Source organism: Nerophis ophidion, linkage group LG01, assembly GCF_033978795.1.
Source record: "Nerophis ophidion isolate RoL-2023_Sa linkage group LG01, RoL_Noph_v1.0, whole genome shotgun sequence".
Classification (NCBI taxonomy): domain Eukaryota; kingdom Metazoa; phylum Chordata; class Actinopteri; order Syngnathiformes; family Syngnathidae; genus Nerophis; species Nerophis ophidion.
Genome location: NC_084611.1, coordinates 9,812,226 through 9,831,496, shown reverse-complemented (window position 1 = coordinate 9,831,496; position 19,271 = coordinate 9,812,226). Strand labels below are relative to the sequence as shown.

The window sequence follows — 19,271 nt, the reverse complement described above, 5'->3', positions numbered from 1 at the left end:
TGTTGTTTAAATGTGCTTTATAAATAAAGTGGATTGGATTGGATTGGATTCTAAGTAAAGTGTGTTCACTTCACACTGACAGTGTGCGTGACTTCCATCCATTTTTCAACCGCCTGTCCCGTTCTGGGTCTCCGGGGGTGCTGGCGCCTATCTCAGCCACAATCGGGCGGAAGGCGTCGTACACCCTGGACAAGTCACTACATCATCGCAGAGCCAACACAGATAGACAGACAACATTCACACTCACATTCACACACTAGGGACCATTTAGAGTTGCCTTTCAACCTATCCCCAGGTGCATGTTTTTGGAGGTGGGAGGAAGCCGAGGTACCCGGAGGGAACCCACACAGTCACGGGGCGAACATGCAAACTCCACACGGAAAGATCCCGAGCGCAGGATCGAACCCAGGACCTTCGTATTGTGAGGCAGACACACTAACCCCTCCTACACCGTGCTGCCCGTGTGCGTGACTTTGTGGAGGAAATATTGTTACAAACTTTTATGTGGTGTTGCTTCTTTATTTGTCATTGTTCACATCTGTTTTTTTATGTATAGCAGAGGAATTGAATGAATGTGACAGCGTGTCATAACTAGCTGGATAAAAAAAAATACAGATAACAGTATCGTTACAGAATCTTCACCTAACTAAGAACTGGTTCCAAAAAATACTCTGTGTACATCCCTATTTGCAACAGACATCCAGATCCTGTTTGTCGGTGTTTTCATGTCCGTTGTTGTTGGCGTTTCAGGCGTTGCGAAGCGACTCCGCATCAGACGGTCCAGCACTGGGTGAGACACGCAAGCAGCTCAAGGAGGAAACGCTCCTTCGACTGGTGAGTCCTCCCACCCGCCACACCTCGACGGGCCATGAGATGCCTGAGGTCTGACTGTGCGCAGGACGTGGAGAAGGAGCTGGAGGTGCAGATCGGCATGAAGCAGGAGATGGAGCTCTCCATGAAGATGCTGGAGAAGGACGTCTGCGACAAGCAGGACGCGCTGGTGGAGCTCCGGCAGCAGCTGGAAGACCTTCGCGTCATCAACCAGCAGCTCAGCCACAAGTCACAGGTCAGGCTGCGTGGGCGGGGCTTAACCCCACGACAAATGTGGTAGGCAAGAGCTAATCCCGCAGCTAACAGGATAGAAAGCAGACGCTGTGTGTTGTCGTTGTTGAAAGCAAGGAGTCTTTAAGAAATTTAAAGGGGAACATTATCACTAAACCTATGCGAGCGTCAATATATACCTTGATGTTGCAGAAAAAAGACCATGTATTTTTTTAACCGATTTCCGAACTCTAAATGGGTGAATTTTGGCAAATCAAACGCCTTTCTGTTTATCGGTCTTTTAGCGACGACGTCAGAACGTGACGTCACCGAGGTAACACACCCGCCATATTCATTTTCACATTACTAACACCGGGTCTCAGCTCTTTTATTTTCCGTTTTTTCGACTATTTTTTGGAACCTTGGAGACATCGTGCCTCGTCGGTGTGTTGTCGGAGGGTGTAACAACACTAACAGGGAGGGATTCAAGTTGCACCACCGGCAAGAAATCTGCCGCCAGACCCCCATTGAATGTGCCAGAGTGTCTTCGCATTTGACCGGCGATGCTAAGACAGACATGGCACAGAGATGTATGGATAACCTGCAGATGCATTTGCAACGATTAAGTCAACAAAATCACAAAGGTGAGTTTTGTTGATGTTGTTGACTTATGTGCTAATCAGACATATTTGGTCACGGCATGACTGCCAGCTAATCGATGCTAACATGCTACGCTAATTGATGCTAACATGCTATTTACGCTAGCTGTATGTACATTTGAAACTAGATACCCACATTTAATGCGAAACAAACACTTACCAATCGACTTATTTAAAAGTTGCTCCAGTGTCACAAGATGCGAAAGTCCTGATCGTTTGGTCCGCACATTTTACCGCCGATGCTAATAAGGCAGCCATGCTATGGGCCACTTCATTAGGTACACCCACGCTATGGCCGAATACCGTCAATAGCTATTTGCTCAATAGCTTCAATTTGTTCTTCAATTTCGTTTTCGCTATCTGCTTCCATACTCCAACCATCTGTTTCAAGACATGCGTAATCTGTTGAATCGCTTAAGCCGCTGAAATCCGAGTCTGAATCCGAGCTAATGTCGCTATGGTAACCGCCATGTTGTTTGTATTGGCAGCCCTGTATGACGTCACAGGGAAATGGATAGTGGTTTCGAAGATAGCGAAAATAAGGCACTTTAAAGCTTTATTTAGGGATATTCCGGGACCGGTAAAATTTTGAAAAAAAATTCAAAAAATACAACAAGCCACTGGGAACTGATTTTTATTGTTTTTAACCCTTTTGAAATTGTGATAATGTTCCCGTTAAAATTAATCGGGTTCCTGGACTGACAAATAGTAGCAACACTTGAAGGTCTGAAGATGAGCTAAGCCGTTTTATTAAGGAGACTAGAAACTAGGGGGTGTCAAAAAATAAGATTTTTGAATGAATCTTGATTCTTAATGGATTCATTAAAATCAAAATTTGATTTTTTATTTATCTTTTTTTTTTTTATATGTCCTGTCCAGACACTCAAAGAAATCATAGTGTTGATGTAGATCATGGGTGTCAAACTCTGGCCCGCGGGCCAAATTAATTTCATTTGGCCCTTGAGGCAATATCAAAATAAACATTAGAGTTGGCCTGCCGGTTTTATACGGCGGCGATTCCGCTGTAACACCGCTAATCCTCATACTTGCCAACCCTCCCGAGACTCCCGAAGTTCAATGGCCCTCCTGAAAACCATTCTCCCAAATTTCTCCCGATTTCCACCCGGACAACAATATTTTTTTAATGGCACTTCCTTTAGCCTTCTCTACAACCTTGCATCACGTCGGATTTTCCTACATACAAACATTGTGCTGTCCTAGTCACACAATATAAGCGTATTTTACACACACATAAGTTAATGCAAGGCATGCTTGATCAGGTCACACTCAAGGTGGCTGAATAAACAATTTTAACGCTGTTACAAATATGCGCCACACTGTAAAGCCACACCAAACAAGAATGACAAACACATTTCGGGAGAACATCCGCACCGTAACACGACATAAACACAACGGAACAAATACTCAGAACCCCTTGCTACAATATATAATTTGATATGCCATTGATATTTTTTAATTATTATTATTATTATGTTAATTTGAAACGCTATTTTGCATGTCACTATAAAGTTATTTAAGCCTTGCTTGTGCAATATTCAATGCAAAACTTGTTTGGGTCCCTATTAAAAGGTTAATTTGTTCAACCTTAGCCCGCGGCTTTGTTCAGTTTAAAATTTTGGCCCACTCTGTATTTGAGTTTGACACCTCTGATGTAGATGATCATATCTGCAGTGCAGATTTACTTTAGAAAAGAGAAGTGTTGTATATTTCTCTTGTTGCCTTATTTATATTTGACTTTATTAAATGTTTGGGTAGAATTTTATTACCAAACCAGTTTTCTTTTAAGTAATATAGAAAATGAACAGAACTGTTATCTATTGTATAGAGCAGGGGTCGGCAACCCGCGGCTCTTTGGCAACTCTGATGCGGCTCAGCTGCACAATCGCCGACCCGCCAGATTGTTGCGGGGAGATTCCGGAATTCAATGCCTTTCCCGGGCATCACCCGGAGTCAACGTTCTCCAATTTTCACTCGGACTACAATATTAGGGGCATGCCGTGATGATATTACTCTTAACGTCCTCTTGAACGTCATCGCGCCCGCCATTCACGGAATGCTATTTGCGTGCCGCCCGGACACATGCATTTCACTGCTTCCATCGGCACATGTATGAGATTGCAAGGCATACTGGGTGACACAGAGCACACTGACGGTTGTGATATAAACAACTTTAACACTCCTACTAATATGCGCCACATTGTGAACCCACACAAAAGAAGAATGACAAACACATTTCAGGAGAAAATCCTCACAGTAACACAACATAAACGCAACACAACAAATACCCAGAATCCTTTGCATCCATGACACTTCCTGACTATGTTATACACCCCGCGAGCACCAAACCCCCCCCGCCCCTCCTCCCTGCGTGGTTGAGGTGGGCGGGGTTTGGTGCTCGCGGGGTGTATAACATAGTTGGGAATAATCATGGATGCAAAGGATTCTGGGTATTTGTTGTTTTGTGTTACTGTGAGGATTTTCTCCCGAAATGTGTTTGTCGTTCTTCTTTTGTGTGGGTTCACAATGTGGCGCATATTAGTAGGCGTGTTAAAGTTGTTTATATCACAACCGTCAGTGTAGTCCGTGTCACCCAGTATGCCTTCCAGTCGTGTGCGTGCATCTGCGGAAGCCTCTCACAACATGTTGCTGGACTGGAAAGCAGTTTGTACATGTTGTAGAAGGTGTTTAAGGCAATGGTTTCAGAGCATGACCTTATTCTTGTCATCTGGGTGACCACCAGCAGATATTGGCGAGAATAGTTGCGGCTCCCATTGTCTTCCTCATTTTGCGAAACGGGTCGAAATGGCTCTTTGAGTGGTAAAGGTTGCCGACCCCTGGTATAGAGGAATTTAGTTCATTATAGAGCTGCCATCCAATGTTATTTAAAAAGTATAGCCCTACTAGAAACATTTCATACTCAGTGTCCTAGTCGTTAGAGTGTCTGCCCTGAAATCGGTAGGTTGTGAGTACAAACCGAGTCGTACCAAAGACTAAAAAAATGGGACCCATTACTTCCCTGCTTGGCACTCAGGGTGAATCACCAAAAATTAGGGATGCACCGATTAATCGGTAACCGAATATATTCGTCCGAATATGGCAAAAAAAAGCCACATTCGGCCTTCGGTGGAATGAGTTAAAAACAAGGCCGAATAGTGACGTGTGACGCAATTTTTTGACGCAGTGACGCAATCAACCAACGTGCAGTGACGTTGGGATATGTTGTGTACCTGTATAAGTGTATGAGGTTACAAGCACACACTTAATTGAGATTTAGTGGGGCCTCTGTTTACATTATTAGCCTGTTGTGTAGGCTACCTGTATAAGTGTATGAGGTTACAAGCACACACTTAATTGAGATTTACTTGAGCCTTCTGTTTACATTATTAGCATATCTACTGTGGCTAAGCAGACTTTTGCCAAAAGGACAATAATTCATTTGTTTTGGGTTTATCCACTTTAATGCACTTTATTTTTTGGGGGAATGCATGTTTTGTTTGAAGGCCTAATATAAATGAAAAACTTTGTGCTTTTTTTTATTTGAAAAACATTAAAAAAATGACAATATTCAATAAAAAAATACTTTATTTGAAAAACATGTCTAAATATTTATTCTAGGCTATTTATGCAATATAAAAAAAATTGTGAAAAACTGCATTCATTATTCGGTCTTCGGCCACACATTTTCATTTCGGTGCATCCCTACCAAAAATAATTCCCGGGCGCGGCCACCACTGCTGCCCACTGCTCCCCTCACTTCCTAGAGGGTGATCAAGGGTGATGGGTCAAATGCAGAGAATAATTCCGCCACACCTAGTGTGTGTGTGACAATAATTGCTACTTTAGTTTGAACAGATCAGAAAATATCATTATCAATGAAGATGCACCAATGGCTGAAAAAGAATGCAACAAAATGGTCAAATAATAATAATGAAATACCTGCAATCATGCCTAAATTATTATAAATATATTCAATAAAAAGGATGTGTATTGATCAAATACGAATAATTTAAATACATCCATCCATCCATTACCGCTTGTAGCTTTTGGGGTTGCGGGAGGTTGCTGGAGCCTATCTCAGCTGCATTCGGGCGGAAGGCGGAGTACACCCTGGACAAGTCGCCCCCCTCATCGCAGGGCAATTAAAATACATTAAAAACATCCATCCATTTTCTACCGCTTATTCCCTTTTTTTGGGGTCGCGGGGGGCGCTGGCGCCTATCTCAGCTACAATGGGGCGGAAGGCGGGGTACACCCTGGACAAGTCGCCACCTCATCGCAGGGCACATTAAAAACAAACAAACAAAAAAGTATTTACAGTATAAAAATTGGAAATTCGGTGAAAGAAATTCAATCCATTATTATGATTATTTCATTTCATTTCATTTTTCATTTCATTTTTATTTATCTCATTCATTGATGTGCATTTAGAACGATAAATAATTATATCACAATTATACAATTTAAATTCACACAATTCCTGAGAAGGAGCAGGATGAAGAAAATCTTATAATTTCCTGCCCCCTTTGACATAATACATTTATCTTACTTCATGAATATCATTTAAGCCGACACATATATCCAAATGTGATGAAACAATCAAAAACAAAAAACACAAGAAAAACACAACAAGTGCAAAACTTCATAAAGTATAAACCAAACCAAGAAAATAATAGTAATAATATAATATACACCTCACGGAATGATACAGAGCAAATACCAAACCAGACAAAAAATAAGTAAAATAATAAATAAAAAACAAAATGTAAACACTTATGTCTGTCCATATGATCTTATCGTTCTATCTTTATATATTTTTTTCAATTGGAATATATTTTTACAGTTTTTTATCTCGTTGTAAAGAGAATTCCACAATTTTACCCCCACCACTGATGTACACATTTGCTTTAAAGTTGTCCTTGAATATTGTTGTTTGAAATGACCTTTTCTTCTATGCTCTGTATTCTCAGAAGTGATGACAAACATTTTTTGTAAATTTGCTGGTAATGTTTTACTTCTAGCCTTAAACATGACACACAATGTCTGTAGCTTTACTAGCTCCTGTAGTTTCAATAGTCCAGAGTTAATAAATAAAATGTTAGTGTGTTCTAAGTAATCTACTTTATGAATAATCCTTATAGCTCTTTTCTGTAATTGATACAATGCCTTTATGTTACTCTTATATGTGTTCCCCCACACTTCCACACAGTAGCTGATATATGGCAATATAAGTGCACAATACAATATGCGCATTGCTCTATAATCTAACATATATTTTACCTTGTTTAATATAAAAATACTCTTAGACATCTTTTTTCGTACATGTGCAATATGAGATTTCCATGTCAGACCGTCATCCAGTATCACTCCTAAAAATCTAAGTTCAGAAACCCTTTCAATATCAATTCCATCTATCGACAGTTTGATGGTGTCCTCTCTTTTCCTCTTACCAAAAATTATTATTATTATTGACAATCAAAAGCTCAAATCAAAACTCTGTATTACAGTTTGAATTGAGAACAACTACTAGCAAAACTGTCCTCTGCCAACACACACACATTGTGTCTTCATCCCTGTGGTGTACTCAGTTGGACGTCACAAAACCACTTATCTTCAAAAGATACGATAACTAAGAAATAGGAAATGTCCTCCTTTCAGTGGAAGAAAAGGGGAGGAGGTGTCGACAACGCTGTGGATACTTCCTGAAAGTTTCAAACCGCACATCGCTTATCCATCGGTTCCTTTGGACTCATTCCGAAAAAGGCTAAAAACCCTTAAAGAGTACACTATTTAGAGGCGGTATCAAATATGATTCATTAGTATCGCGGTACTATACTAGTATCGGTATACCGTACGACCCTAGTTGACAAATGGATGAGGACATGCTGATTCTGGAGTGGCAAAATTAAAGAATAATGTATCAGGCATATATCGGGCAGCTAAATGGTGATGTGGGGGCCTGTGTTAAATATTAGCTGATGGGCGGACTGGTTGTGTGACACGCTCGCCAGGGATGATGATACTGTTGTGTTGTTGCTCGCTGCTAAAAGATGAAGTGACCCAACCGAGTTTATTGGCTTCAGCTTCTCTGGAAGGACAAAATAAACCTTTTGGGATCATCACTATTATGTTAGATCCACTATGGACTGGACTCTCACTATTATGTTAGATCCACTATGGACTGGACTTTCACACTATTATGTTAGATCCACTATGGACTGGACTTTCACACTATTATGTTAGATCCACTTTGGACTGGACTTTCGCAATATTATGTTAGATCCACCATGGACTGGACTCTCATACTATTATGTTAGATCCACTATGGACTGGACTCTCACTATTATGTTAGATCCACTATGGACTGGACTTTAACAATATTATGTTAGATCCACTATGGACTGGACTTTCACAATATTATGCTAGATCCACTATGGACTGGACTTTCACAATATTATGTTAGATCCACTATGGACTGGACTTTCACAATATTATGTTAGATCCACTATGGACTGGACTTTCACAATATTATGTTGAATCCACTATGGACTGGACTTTCACAATATTATGTTAGATCCACTATGGACTGGACTTTCACAATATTATGTTGAATCCACTATGGACTGGACTTTCACAATATTATGCTAGATCCACTATGGACTGGACTTTCACAATATTATGTTAGATCCACTATGGACTGGACTTTCACAATATTATGCTAGATCCACTATGGACTGGACTTTCACAATATTATGTTAGATCCACTATGGACTGGACTTTCACAATGTTATGTTAGATCCACTATGGACTGGACTCTCACTATTATGTTAGATCCACTATGGACTGGACTTTCACACTATTATGTTAGATCCACTTTGGACTGGACTTTCACAGTATTATGTTAGATCCACTTTGGACTGGACTTTCACAGTATTATGTTAGATCCACTATGGACTGGACTTTCACAATATTATGTTAGATCCACTATGGACTGGACTTTTACAATATTATGTTAGACCCACTATGGACTGGACTTTCACAATATTATGTTGGATCCACTTTGGACTGGACTTTCACAATATTATGTTAGATCCACTTTGGACTGGACTTTCACAATATTATGTTAGATCCTCTATGGACTGGACTTTCACAATATTATGTTAGATCCACTATGGACTGGACTTTCACAATATTATGCTAGATCCACTATGGACTGGACTTTCACAATATTATGTTAGATCCACTATGGACTGGACTTTCACAATATTATGTTAGATCCACTATGGACTGGACTTTCACAATATTATGTTAGATCCACTATGGACTGGACTTTCACAATATTATGTTAGATCCACTATGGACTGGACTTTCACAATATTATGTTGAATCCACTATGGACTGGACTTTCACAATATTATGCTAGATCCACTATGGACTGGACTCTCACTATTATGTTAGGTCCACTATGGACTGGACTCTCAATATTATGTTGGATCCACTATGGACTGGACTTTCACAATATTATGCTAGATCCACTATGGACTGGACTTTCACAATATTATGTTAGATCCACTATGGACTGGACTTTCACAATATTATGTTGAATCCACTATGGACTGGACTCTCACTATTATGTTGGATCCACTATGGACTGGACTTTCACAATATTATGTTAGATCCACTATGGACTGGACTCTCACTATTATGTTGGATCCACTATGGCAGGGGTGGCCAACTAGTCAGAGACCAAGAGCCACTTTTTTTTCGGTGTTACTGCAAAGAGCCACATCATACACATGGGTACACATGAAAAGCATCTTTTAATCATGTATGCACGCATACACAGACCTCTGCTCAGCCAGATCTAATGAAAATAACCACACCAACATGATATCAGTAATTTTCAACAGTTAACATAGTGTGCACTGTCTCACACACACAAACTCTCAGTTCAAGCAAGTCCACAAACAATAATAGAATAAGTTTCAATAACATATTTCTCTTCCTATGCTGCTTAGTGAGACTTCTGGCATTCCTTATCTTGAACAATCCTCTTCAAATCTGGCTTGTATTCTGTTGTTGCCACTCTAAGCAATTCTTTCAAATGAGTGTCAGTCAGAACAGATCGATGCTTTGATTTCAGATGTTTCAGGGTAGAAAACGCAGACTCGCAGACGTACGTTGACCCAAACATGGACAGTATCTTAAGCGCAGCTCGTTTGATGTTGGGGTATTTTTCAATTAGCACACTTTTCCAGAACTCAACGGTCCCTTCCCTTAAAACAGCTTTCAGTTGATCCTCCTCACAAAGGTCGATCATCTCCAACTCAGCCGCAGCCTCATCTGTGACAAGCGGGGCTTTCAAACAGTCTGTCTCCGCATTAAATGGGTCGACGAGGAACGTAATCTGTGGTCTTTTCAGTTGTAGATCACAGAACCGGGTCACAAACCTTTCGTGCAGGTTTGAAACCAGTGTTGTATATCTGTCTCTTTTCTTTTTCAGGGCGGCGCTGGTGACTTGCTCACCGGCTTTTAGCAGAGTATGAAAATGTGTTAAATCTCCCTTTTGAATATGCGCCTCGAACAGCTTTAGTTTGTTGACAAACGCAAACACTTTGCACCAGGTCAGGCAGCGTTTTTCACTTACCCTGCAGGGTCAGGTTCAGTCTGTCCAAGTGACATAGCTTGTCGACTGAAAATGCCAGATCCATAATCCACTCGAGGTCTGAGAGCTTGGGATAGTCCTTGTCCTTCTCTTCCATGAACAGTTTCACAGCATCCAAAAACTCAAAGAAGCGGGAGAATTCCTTGCTTTTTGACAGCCACCTCACAGTGCAGTGCAGCGGCAGGTCAACTGGAAGCCCTTGGTCCAGCTTAGCGATGAGATTGCTAAAGACGCTGGGATCATTATCCATGCGTTTGTTACGCCTCGTCTCGATTACTGTAACGTATTATTTTCGGGTCTCCCCATGTCTAGCATTAAAAGATTACAGTTGGTACAAAATGCGGCTGCTAGACTTTTGACAAGAACAAGAAAGTTTGATCACATTACACCTGTACTGGCTCACCTGCACTGGCTTCCTGTGCACTTAAGATGTAACTTTAAGGTTTTACTACTTACGTATAAAATACTACACGGTCTAGCTCCATCCTATCTTGCCGATTGTATTGTACCATATGTCCCGGCAAGAAATCTGCGTTCAAAGGACTCCGGCTTATTAGTGATTCCCAAAGCCCAAAAAAAGTCTGCGGGCTATAGAGCATTTTCCGTTCGGGCTCCAGTACTCTGGAATACCCTCCCGGTAACAGTTTGCGATGCCACCTCAGTAGAAGCATTTAAGTCTCACCTTAAAACTCATTTGTATACTCTAGCCTTTAAATAGACTCCCTTTTTAGACCAGTTGATCTGCCGTTTCTTTTCTTTTTCTTCTATGTCCCACTCTCCCGTGTGGAGGGGGTCCAGTCCGATCCGGTGGCCATGTACTGCTCGCCTGTGTATCGGCTGGGGACATCTCTGCGCTGCTGGTCCGCCTACGCTTGGGATGGTTTCCTGCTGGCTCCGCTGTGAACGGGACTCTCGCTGCTGTGTCTTGGATCCTCTTTGGACTGGACTCTCGCGACTGTGTTGTATCCATTGTGGATTGAACTTTCACAGTATCATGTTAGACCCGCTCGACATCCATTGCTTTCCTCCTCTCTAAGGTTCTCGTAGTCATTATTGTCACCGACGTCCCACTGGGTGTGAGTTTTCCTTGCCCTTATGTGGGCCTACCGAGGATGTCGTGGTGGTTTGTGCAGCCCTTTGAGACACTAGTGATTTAGGGCTATATAAGTAAACATTGATTGATTGATTGAATTGCCTGTGGTTAAGCGCATGTGTGCGGATGTAGTTGACGATTTCTATCACAGGCTACATGACGTTGTTTAAATTCAATGATTTAGACACGAGTTGCTCCCTGTGGATGATGCAGCGGAAATTCCAAAAGTCGGGAAATGTTTGATCAGCTTTGCACAGCCCCACAAGCCCGTTCACATTTCCGATCATGGCTGGCGCTCCATCCATCCATCCATCATCTTCCGCTTATCCGAGGTCGGGTCGCGGGGGCAGCAGCCTAAGCAGGGAAGCCCAGACTTCCCTATCTCCAGCCACTTCGTCTAGCTCTTCCCGGGGGATCCCGAGGCGTTCCCAGGCCAGCCGGGAGACATAGTCTTTCCAACGTGTCCTGGGTCTTCCCCGTGGCCTCCTACCAGCTGGACGTGCCCTAAACACATCCCTAGGGAGGCGTTCGGGTGGCATCCTGACCAGATGCCCGAACCACCTCATCTGGCTCCTCTCGATGTGAAGGAGCAGCGGCTTTACTTTGAGCTCCTCCCGGATGGCAGAGCTTCTCACCCTATCTCTAGGAGAGAGCCCCGCCACCCGGCGGAGGAAACTCATTTGGGCCGCTTGTACCCGTGATCTTATCCTTTCGGTCATGACCCAAAGCTCATGACCATAGGTGAGGATGGGAACGTAGATCGACCGGTAAATTGAGAGCTTTGCCTTCCGGCTCAGCTCCTTCTTCACCACAACGGATCGGTACAACGTCCGCATTACTGAAGACGCCGCACCGATCCGCCTGTCGATCTCACGATCCACTCTTCCCCCACTCGTGAACAAGACTCCTAGGTACTTGAACTCCTCCACTTGGGGCAGGGTATCCTCCCCAAACCGGAGATGGCGCTCCATCCGTGGCTATTGCAGTTAGTTTTGGTATGGGCAGATTTGCTTTTGCAAACGCAGCCATCATTGCTTCTTTCACATCTATGCCACGGGTTCTGTCTTTTAATGTCACAATATCAAGGAGTTCTTCTTTGATCATACATTCATTTGACACAGACCGTGCAAATATTGCCAACTGAGGCTTGTCTTGTATGTCACAACTCTCATCCAATGCCACACTAAAATACTCACATGCTTGAAAGTCAGAGTGCAACTGTGATTCAACAGCTGTATTGTAACAAACAGTTCAGGGTGTCCCTCCAGTGTTGCCGTAAGGCTGTGACGTAAGAGGTCTATATAAAGGCGGGTTGTTGAAGAAGGTGATAGATGGGTATATGGAAAGAGGTGTAAAGAAGGGAACAATAAAGAAGTGGTGGAGACTGGACCTGCTCTTATGACTCCCTTTTATTATTTTATTTTATCAGCACCCAAATTATGCGAACCCAGGACACTCTGCTACAGTATTATATCCGACATTCTGCGTTTAACACTGTGGCGGAACAGTTGAACGTCTGATACGCTCCGTTTTAGTTTGTCTTCTCCAGGAGCCAAGATTTCCGAGGCGTCAATGAGGCATTTTTTAATGAAGTCCCCTTCGTTGTATGGCTTTTTAGCCCGTGTTATGTTCCAAGCCAGCTGATAAGATGCAAGCGTTACGGTCTCCGAGTGTTTCGTAAATTTTTGGAAAAACTGCACTTGGTTTTCTGCCTGGCTTTTCAAAGCGACCAACTTGTTATTGCGAAGTTCAGTCCCTTTTGGAAATTCCTGTTCGATGTTAGGGTGGAGTGAGCTGAAGTGACGCTGAAGATTTGAAGCTTTGAAATGCGCTAATGCTGCGTGACATATGAGGCAGATCGGCTTGCCATTACGTTTAACAAAAAAATATAAACTCTCCCACTCTGGCAAAAACCTCCTGTGTTCTTCTTCATATTTTCGTTTGGCTGTGCTTTTTTTCCCCTGCCATTTTAAGAGGTACCTTGACGGAAATTGTTTACAACACAAATGATGTAACACCAAAGATTCTCTCGTCGCTCGTTTGACGTCACGCAAACAGGCTTAATGGTCAGTGTGCCATCTAGCTGTAGGGGGAGTGAATGACAGCGCCAGCCAAGCATTTTTGACGCATGTCATGTGACAGATCCTGAAGAGCCGCATGAAACTAGTTAAAGAGCCGCATGAGGCTCGCGAGCCGCGGGTTAGCCAGGCCAGCACTATGGACTGGACTTTCACAATATTATGTTAGATCCACTATGGACTGGACTTTCACAATATTATGTTAGATCCACTATGGACTGGACTCTCACAATATTATGTTAGATCCACTATGGACTGGACTTTCACAATATTATGTTAGATCCACTATGGACTGGACTTTCACAATATTATGTTAGATCCACTATGGACTGGACTTTCACAATATTATGTTAGATCCACTATGGACTGGACTTTCACAATATTATGTTAGATCCACTATGGACTGGACTTTCACAATATTATGTTAGATCCACTATGGACTGGACTTTCACAATATTATGTTAGATCCACTATGGACTGGACTTTCACAATATCATGTTAGATCCACTTTGGACTGGACTTTCACAGTATTATGTTAGATCCACTATGGACTGGACTTTCACAGTATTATGTTAGATCCACTTTGGACTGGACTTTCACAGTATTATGTTAGATCCACTATGGACTGGACTTTCACAATATTATGTTAGATCCACTATGGACTGGACTTTCACAATATTATGCTAGATCCACTATGGACTGGACTTTCACAATATTATGTTAGATCCACTATGGACTGGACTTTCACAATATTATGTTAGATCAACTTTGGACTGGACTTTCACAGTATTAGGGACGGCGTGGCGCAGTGGGAGAGTGGCCGTGCGCAACCCGAGGGTCACTGGTTCAAATCCCACCTAGAACCAACCTCGTCACGTCCGTTGTGTCCTGAGCAAGACACTTCACCCTTGCTCCTGATGGGTGCTGGTTGGCGCCTTGCATGGCAGCTCCCTCCATCAGTGTGTGAATGTGTGTGTGAATGGGTAAATGTGGAAGTAGTGTCAAAGCGCTTTGAGTACCTTGAAGGTAGAAAAGCGCTATACAAGTACAACCCATTTATCATTTATCATTTATTATGTTAGATCCACTATGGACTGGACTTTCACAATATTATGTTAGATCCACTATGGACTGGACTTTCACAATATTATGTTAGATCCACTATGGACTGGACTTTCACAATATTATGTTAGATCCACTATGGACTGGACTTTCACAATATTATGTTAGATCCACTATGGACTGGACTTTCACAATATCATGTTAGATCCACTTTGGACTGGACTTTCACAGTATTATGTTAGATCCACTATGGACTGGACTTTCACAGTATTATGTTAGATCCACTTTGGACTGGACTTTCACAGTATTATGTTAGATCCACTATGGACTGGACTTTCACAATATTATGTTAGATCCACTATGGACTGGACTTTCACAATATTATGTTAGATCCACTATGGACTGGACTTTCACAATATTATGTTAGATCCACTATGGACTGGACTTTCACAATATTATGTTAGATCCACTATGGACTGGACTTTCACAATATCATGTTAGATCCACTTTGGACTGGACTTTCACAGTATTATGTTAGATCCACTATGGACTGGACTTTCACAGTATTATGTTAGATCCACTTTGGACTGGACTTTCACAGTATTATGTTAGATCCACTATGGACTGGACTTTCACAATATTATGTTAGATCCACTATGGACTGGACTTTCACAATATTATGTTAGATCCACTATGGACTGGACTTTCACAATATTATGTTAGATCCACTATGGACTGGACTTTTACAATATTATGTTAGACCCACTATGGACTGGACTTTCACAATATTATGTTGGATCCACTTTGGACTGGACTTTCACAATATTATGTTAGATCCACTATGGACTGGACTTTCACAGTATTATGTTAGATCCACTTTGGACTGGACTTTCACAGTATTATGTTAGATCCACTATGGACTGGACTTTCACAATATTATGTTAGATCCACTATGGACTGGACTTTCACAATATTATGTTAGATCCACTATGGACTGGACTTTCACAATATTATGTTAGATCCACTTTGGACTGGACTTTCACAGTATTATGTTAGATCCACTATGGACTGGACTTTCACAATATTATGTTAGATCCACTATGGACTGGACTTTCACAATATTATGTTAGATCCACTATGGACTGGACTTTCACAATATTATGTTAGATCCACTATGGACTGGACTTTCACAATATTATGTTAGATCCACTATGGACTGGACTTTCACAATATCATGTTAGATCCACTTTGGACTGGACTTTCACAATATTATGTTAGATCCACTATGGACTGGACTTTCACAATATCATGTTAGATCCACTATGGACTGGACTTTCACAATATTATGTTAGATCCACTATGGACTGGACTTTTACAATATTATGTTAGATCCACTATGGACTGGACTTTCACAATATCATGTTAGATCCACTTTGGACTGGACTTTCACAGTATTATGTTAGATCCACTATGGACTGGACTTTCACAATATTATGTTAGATCCACTATGGACTGGACTTTCACAATATTATGTTAGATCCACTATGGACTGGACTTTTACAATATTATGTTAGACCCACTATGGACTGGACTTTTACAATATTATGTTGGACCCACTATGGACTGGACTTTCACAATATTATGTTGGATCCACTTTGGACTGGACTTTCACAATATTATGTTAGATCCTCTATGGACTGGACTTTCACAATATTATGTTAGACCCATTACGGACTGGACTTTCACAATATTATGTTAGATCCACTATGGACTGGACTTTCACAATATTATGTTAGATCCACTATGGACTGGACTTTCACAATATTATGTTAGATCCACTATGGACTGGACTTTCACAATATTATGTTAGATCCACTATGGACTGGACTTTCACAATATTATGTTAGATCCACTATGGACTGGACTTTCACAATATTATGTTGGATCCACTTTGGACTGGACTTTCACAATATTATGTTAGATCCTCTATGGACTGGACTTTCACAATATTATGTTAGACCCACTATGGACTGGACTTTCACAATATTATGTTAGATCCACTATGGACTGGACTTTCACAATATTATGTTAGATCCACTATGGACTGGACTTTCACAATATTATGTTAGATCCACTATGGACTGGACTTTCACAGTATTATGTTAGATCCACTATGGACTGGACTTTCACAGTATTATGTTAGATCCACTTTGGACTGGACTTTCACAGTATTATGTTAGATCCACTATGGACTGGACTTTCACAATATTATGTTAGATCCACTATGGACTGGACTTTCACAATATTATGTTAGATCCACTATGGACTGGACTTTCACAATATTATGTTAGATCCACTATGGACTGGACTTTCACAGTATTATGTTAGATCCACTTTGGACTGGACTTTCACAGTATTATGTTAGATCCACTATGGACTGGACTTTCACAGTATTATGTTAGATCCACTTTGGACTGGACTTTCACAGTATTATGTTAGATCCACTATGGACTGGACTTTCACAATATTATGTTAGATCCACTATGGACTGGACTTTCACAATATCATGTTAGATCCACTTTGGACTGGACTTTCACAGTATTATGTTAGATCCACTTTGGACTGGACTTTCACAGTATTATGTTAGATCCACTATGGACTGGACTTTCACAATATTATGTTAGATCCACTATGGACTGGACTTTCACAATATTATGTTAGATCCACTATGGACTGGACTTTCACAATATTATGCTAGATCCACTATGGACTGGACTTTTACAATATTATGTTAGACCCACTATGGACTGGACTTTCACAATATTATGTTGGATCCACTTTGGACTGGACTTTCACAATATTATGTTAGATCCTCTATGGACTGGACTTTCACAATATTATGTTAGATCCACTATGGACTGGACTTTCACAATATTATGTTAGATCCACTATGGACTGGACTTTTACAATATTATGTTAGACCCACTATGGACTGGACTTTCACAATATTATGTTGGATCCACTTTGGACTGGACTTTCACAATATTATGTTAGATCCACTATGGACTGGACTTTCACAATATTATGTTAGATCCACTATGGACTGGACTTTCACAGTATTATGTTAGATCCACTATGGACTGGACTTTCACAATATTATGTTAGATCCACTATGGACTGGACTTTCACAATATTATGTTAGATCCACTATGGACTGGACTTTCACAATATTATGTTAGATCCACTATGGACTGGACTTTCACAGTATTATGTTAGATCCACTTTGGACTGGACTTTCACAGTATTATGTTAGATCCACTATGGACTGGACTTTCACAGTATTATGTTAGATCCACTTTGGACTGGACTTTCACAGTATTATGTTAGATCCACTATGGACTGGACTTTCACAATATTATGCTAGATCCACTATGGACTGGACTTTTACAATATTATGTTAGACCCACTATGGACTGGACTTTCACAATATTATGTTGGATCCACTTTGGACTGGACTTTCACAATATTATGTTAGATCCTCTATGGACTGGACTTTCACAATATTATGTTAGATCCACTATGGACTGGACTTTCACAATATTATGTTGGATCCACTTTGGACTGGACTTTCACAATATTATGTTAGATCCTCTATGGACTGGACTTTCACAATATTATGTAGGATCCACATCTGCTGTCTTCTCCAAAGTTTCTCATTGTCACCCCACTGGGTTGAGTTTTTCCTTGCCCTGATCTGGGATTTGAACAGAGGATGTCGTTGTGGCTTGTGCAGCCCTTTGAGACACTTGTGATTTAGGGCTATATAAATAAATTGATTGATGATAACGGATGGACTGAAGCCAGTCTGCATTCAGTGGAAAATTCGGGGCGAGGTTGACTTTAAAACTGACGCCCGGCTCTCTTCCTCCTCAAGAGCGCCGACGCCAGCTCCAAGCAGAAGAGCGACGTCATCGCTCGGCTGGAGGACAAAATCAACCAGATGTCAGGCACCGTCAAACAGATGGAGAGCAGGTGAGAGCATCACTGTGTCACCCTCGGACGTCCTCCTTTTGTTGACCGTAAAACACTCTTGTTGTCTCCTTCATCCCCCCTCTCCCCTCCGCCATCTTTTTATCAATCATTTATCCGCCGGGATCGTTAGTGAGAAGCATTTGGTGAAGCAGGCCCGAAACCTCAACTCGGCCGCAGAGAAGCTCATCCAGCTGCAGCAGTAGTAGTCGTAGTGTTAGTAGTCGTAGTATCAGCAGCAGTAGTACTAGTACCAACCAACCTTCAAGTCCCACTCATGTAGAAAATAACCAAACTAGGGATTTAACTTTTCTGTAAAAAAACAAAAACATTTCCATCAGCTTTGAGTAGAGTCGGACATCTTTTAAGCTTATTTCTTTTAAGCTCGTTTCTTTCAAGCGTCTTCATGCTGCTGCTGCTTCTCCTTCTTGTCGGACCTGCAGCCTTCCAGATGGTCTGCGCTCATGAGCGCCCCCCTGTGGAAGGGGCAGTGCAGTGTCGCTCCAAAGAAAGTAAAGGAAGGGGACTATAACGTATGGATTTATGGCTGTGTGTCAACGTTGTCGTCGTAACCATTAGGCTAATAAAACAATCGCAACCACAACAACCTTTTTTGAGTTATTTCC

At 41.5% G+C, this 19,271-nt stretch overlaps 1 protein-coding gene across 4 annotated transcripts in view; it reads left to right on the top strand.

Annotated features, from left to right (window-relative positions):
* Positions 1-19,271, top strand: part of rufy3 (RUN and FYVE domain containing 3) — a 66,208-nt gene that overhangs the window by 36,153 nt on the left and 10,784 nt on the right. For 2 of the 4 annotated variants that reach the window (XM_061895852.1, XM_061895861.1), the window contains exons 10-13: positions 751-834; positions 899-1,066; positions 18,551-18,648; positions 18,779-19,252. In XM_061895852.1, coding sequence (XP_061751836.1) covers positions 751-834; positions 899-1,066; positions 18,551-18,648; positions 18,779-18,851 — 423 coding nt within the window. In that variant the 3' untranslated portion in view covers positions 18,852-19,252. Of the gene's footprint in view, positions 1-750; positions 835-898; positions 1,067-18,550; positions 18,649-18,778; positions 19,253-19,271 lie in introns of those variants that run through there. The other 2 variants (XM_061895836.1, XM_061895842.1) reach the window with 1 other exon arrangement.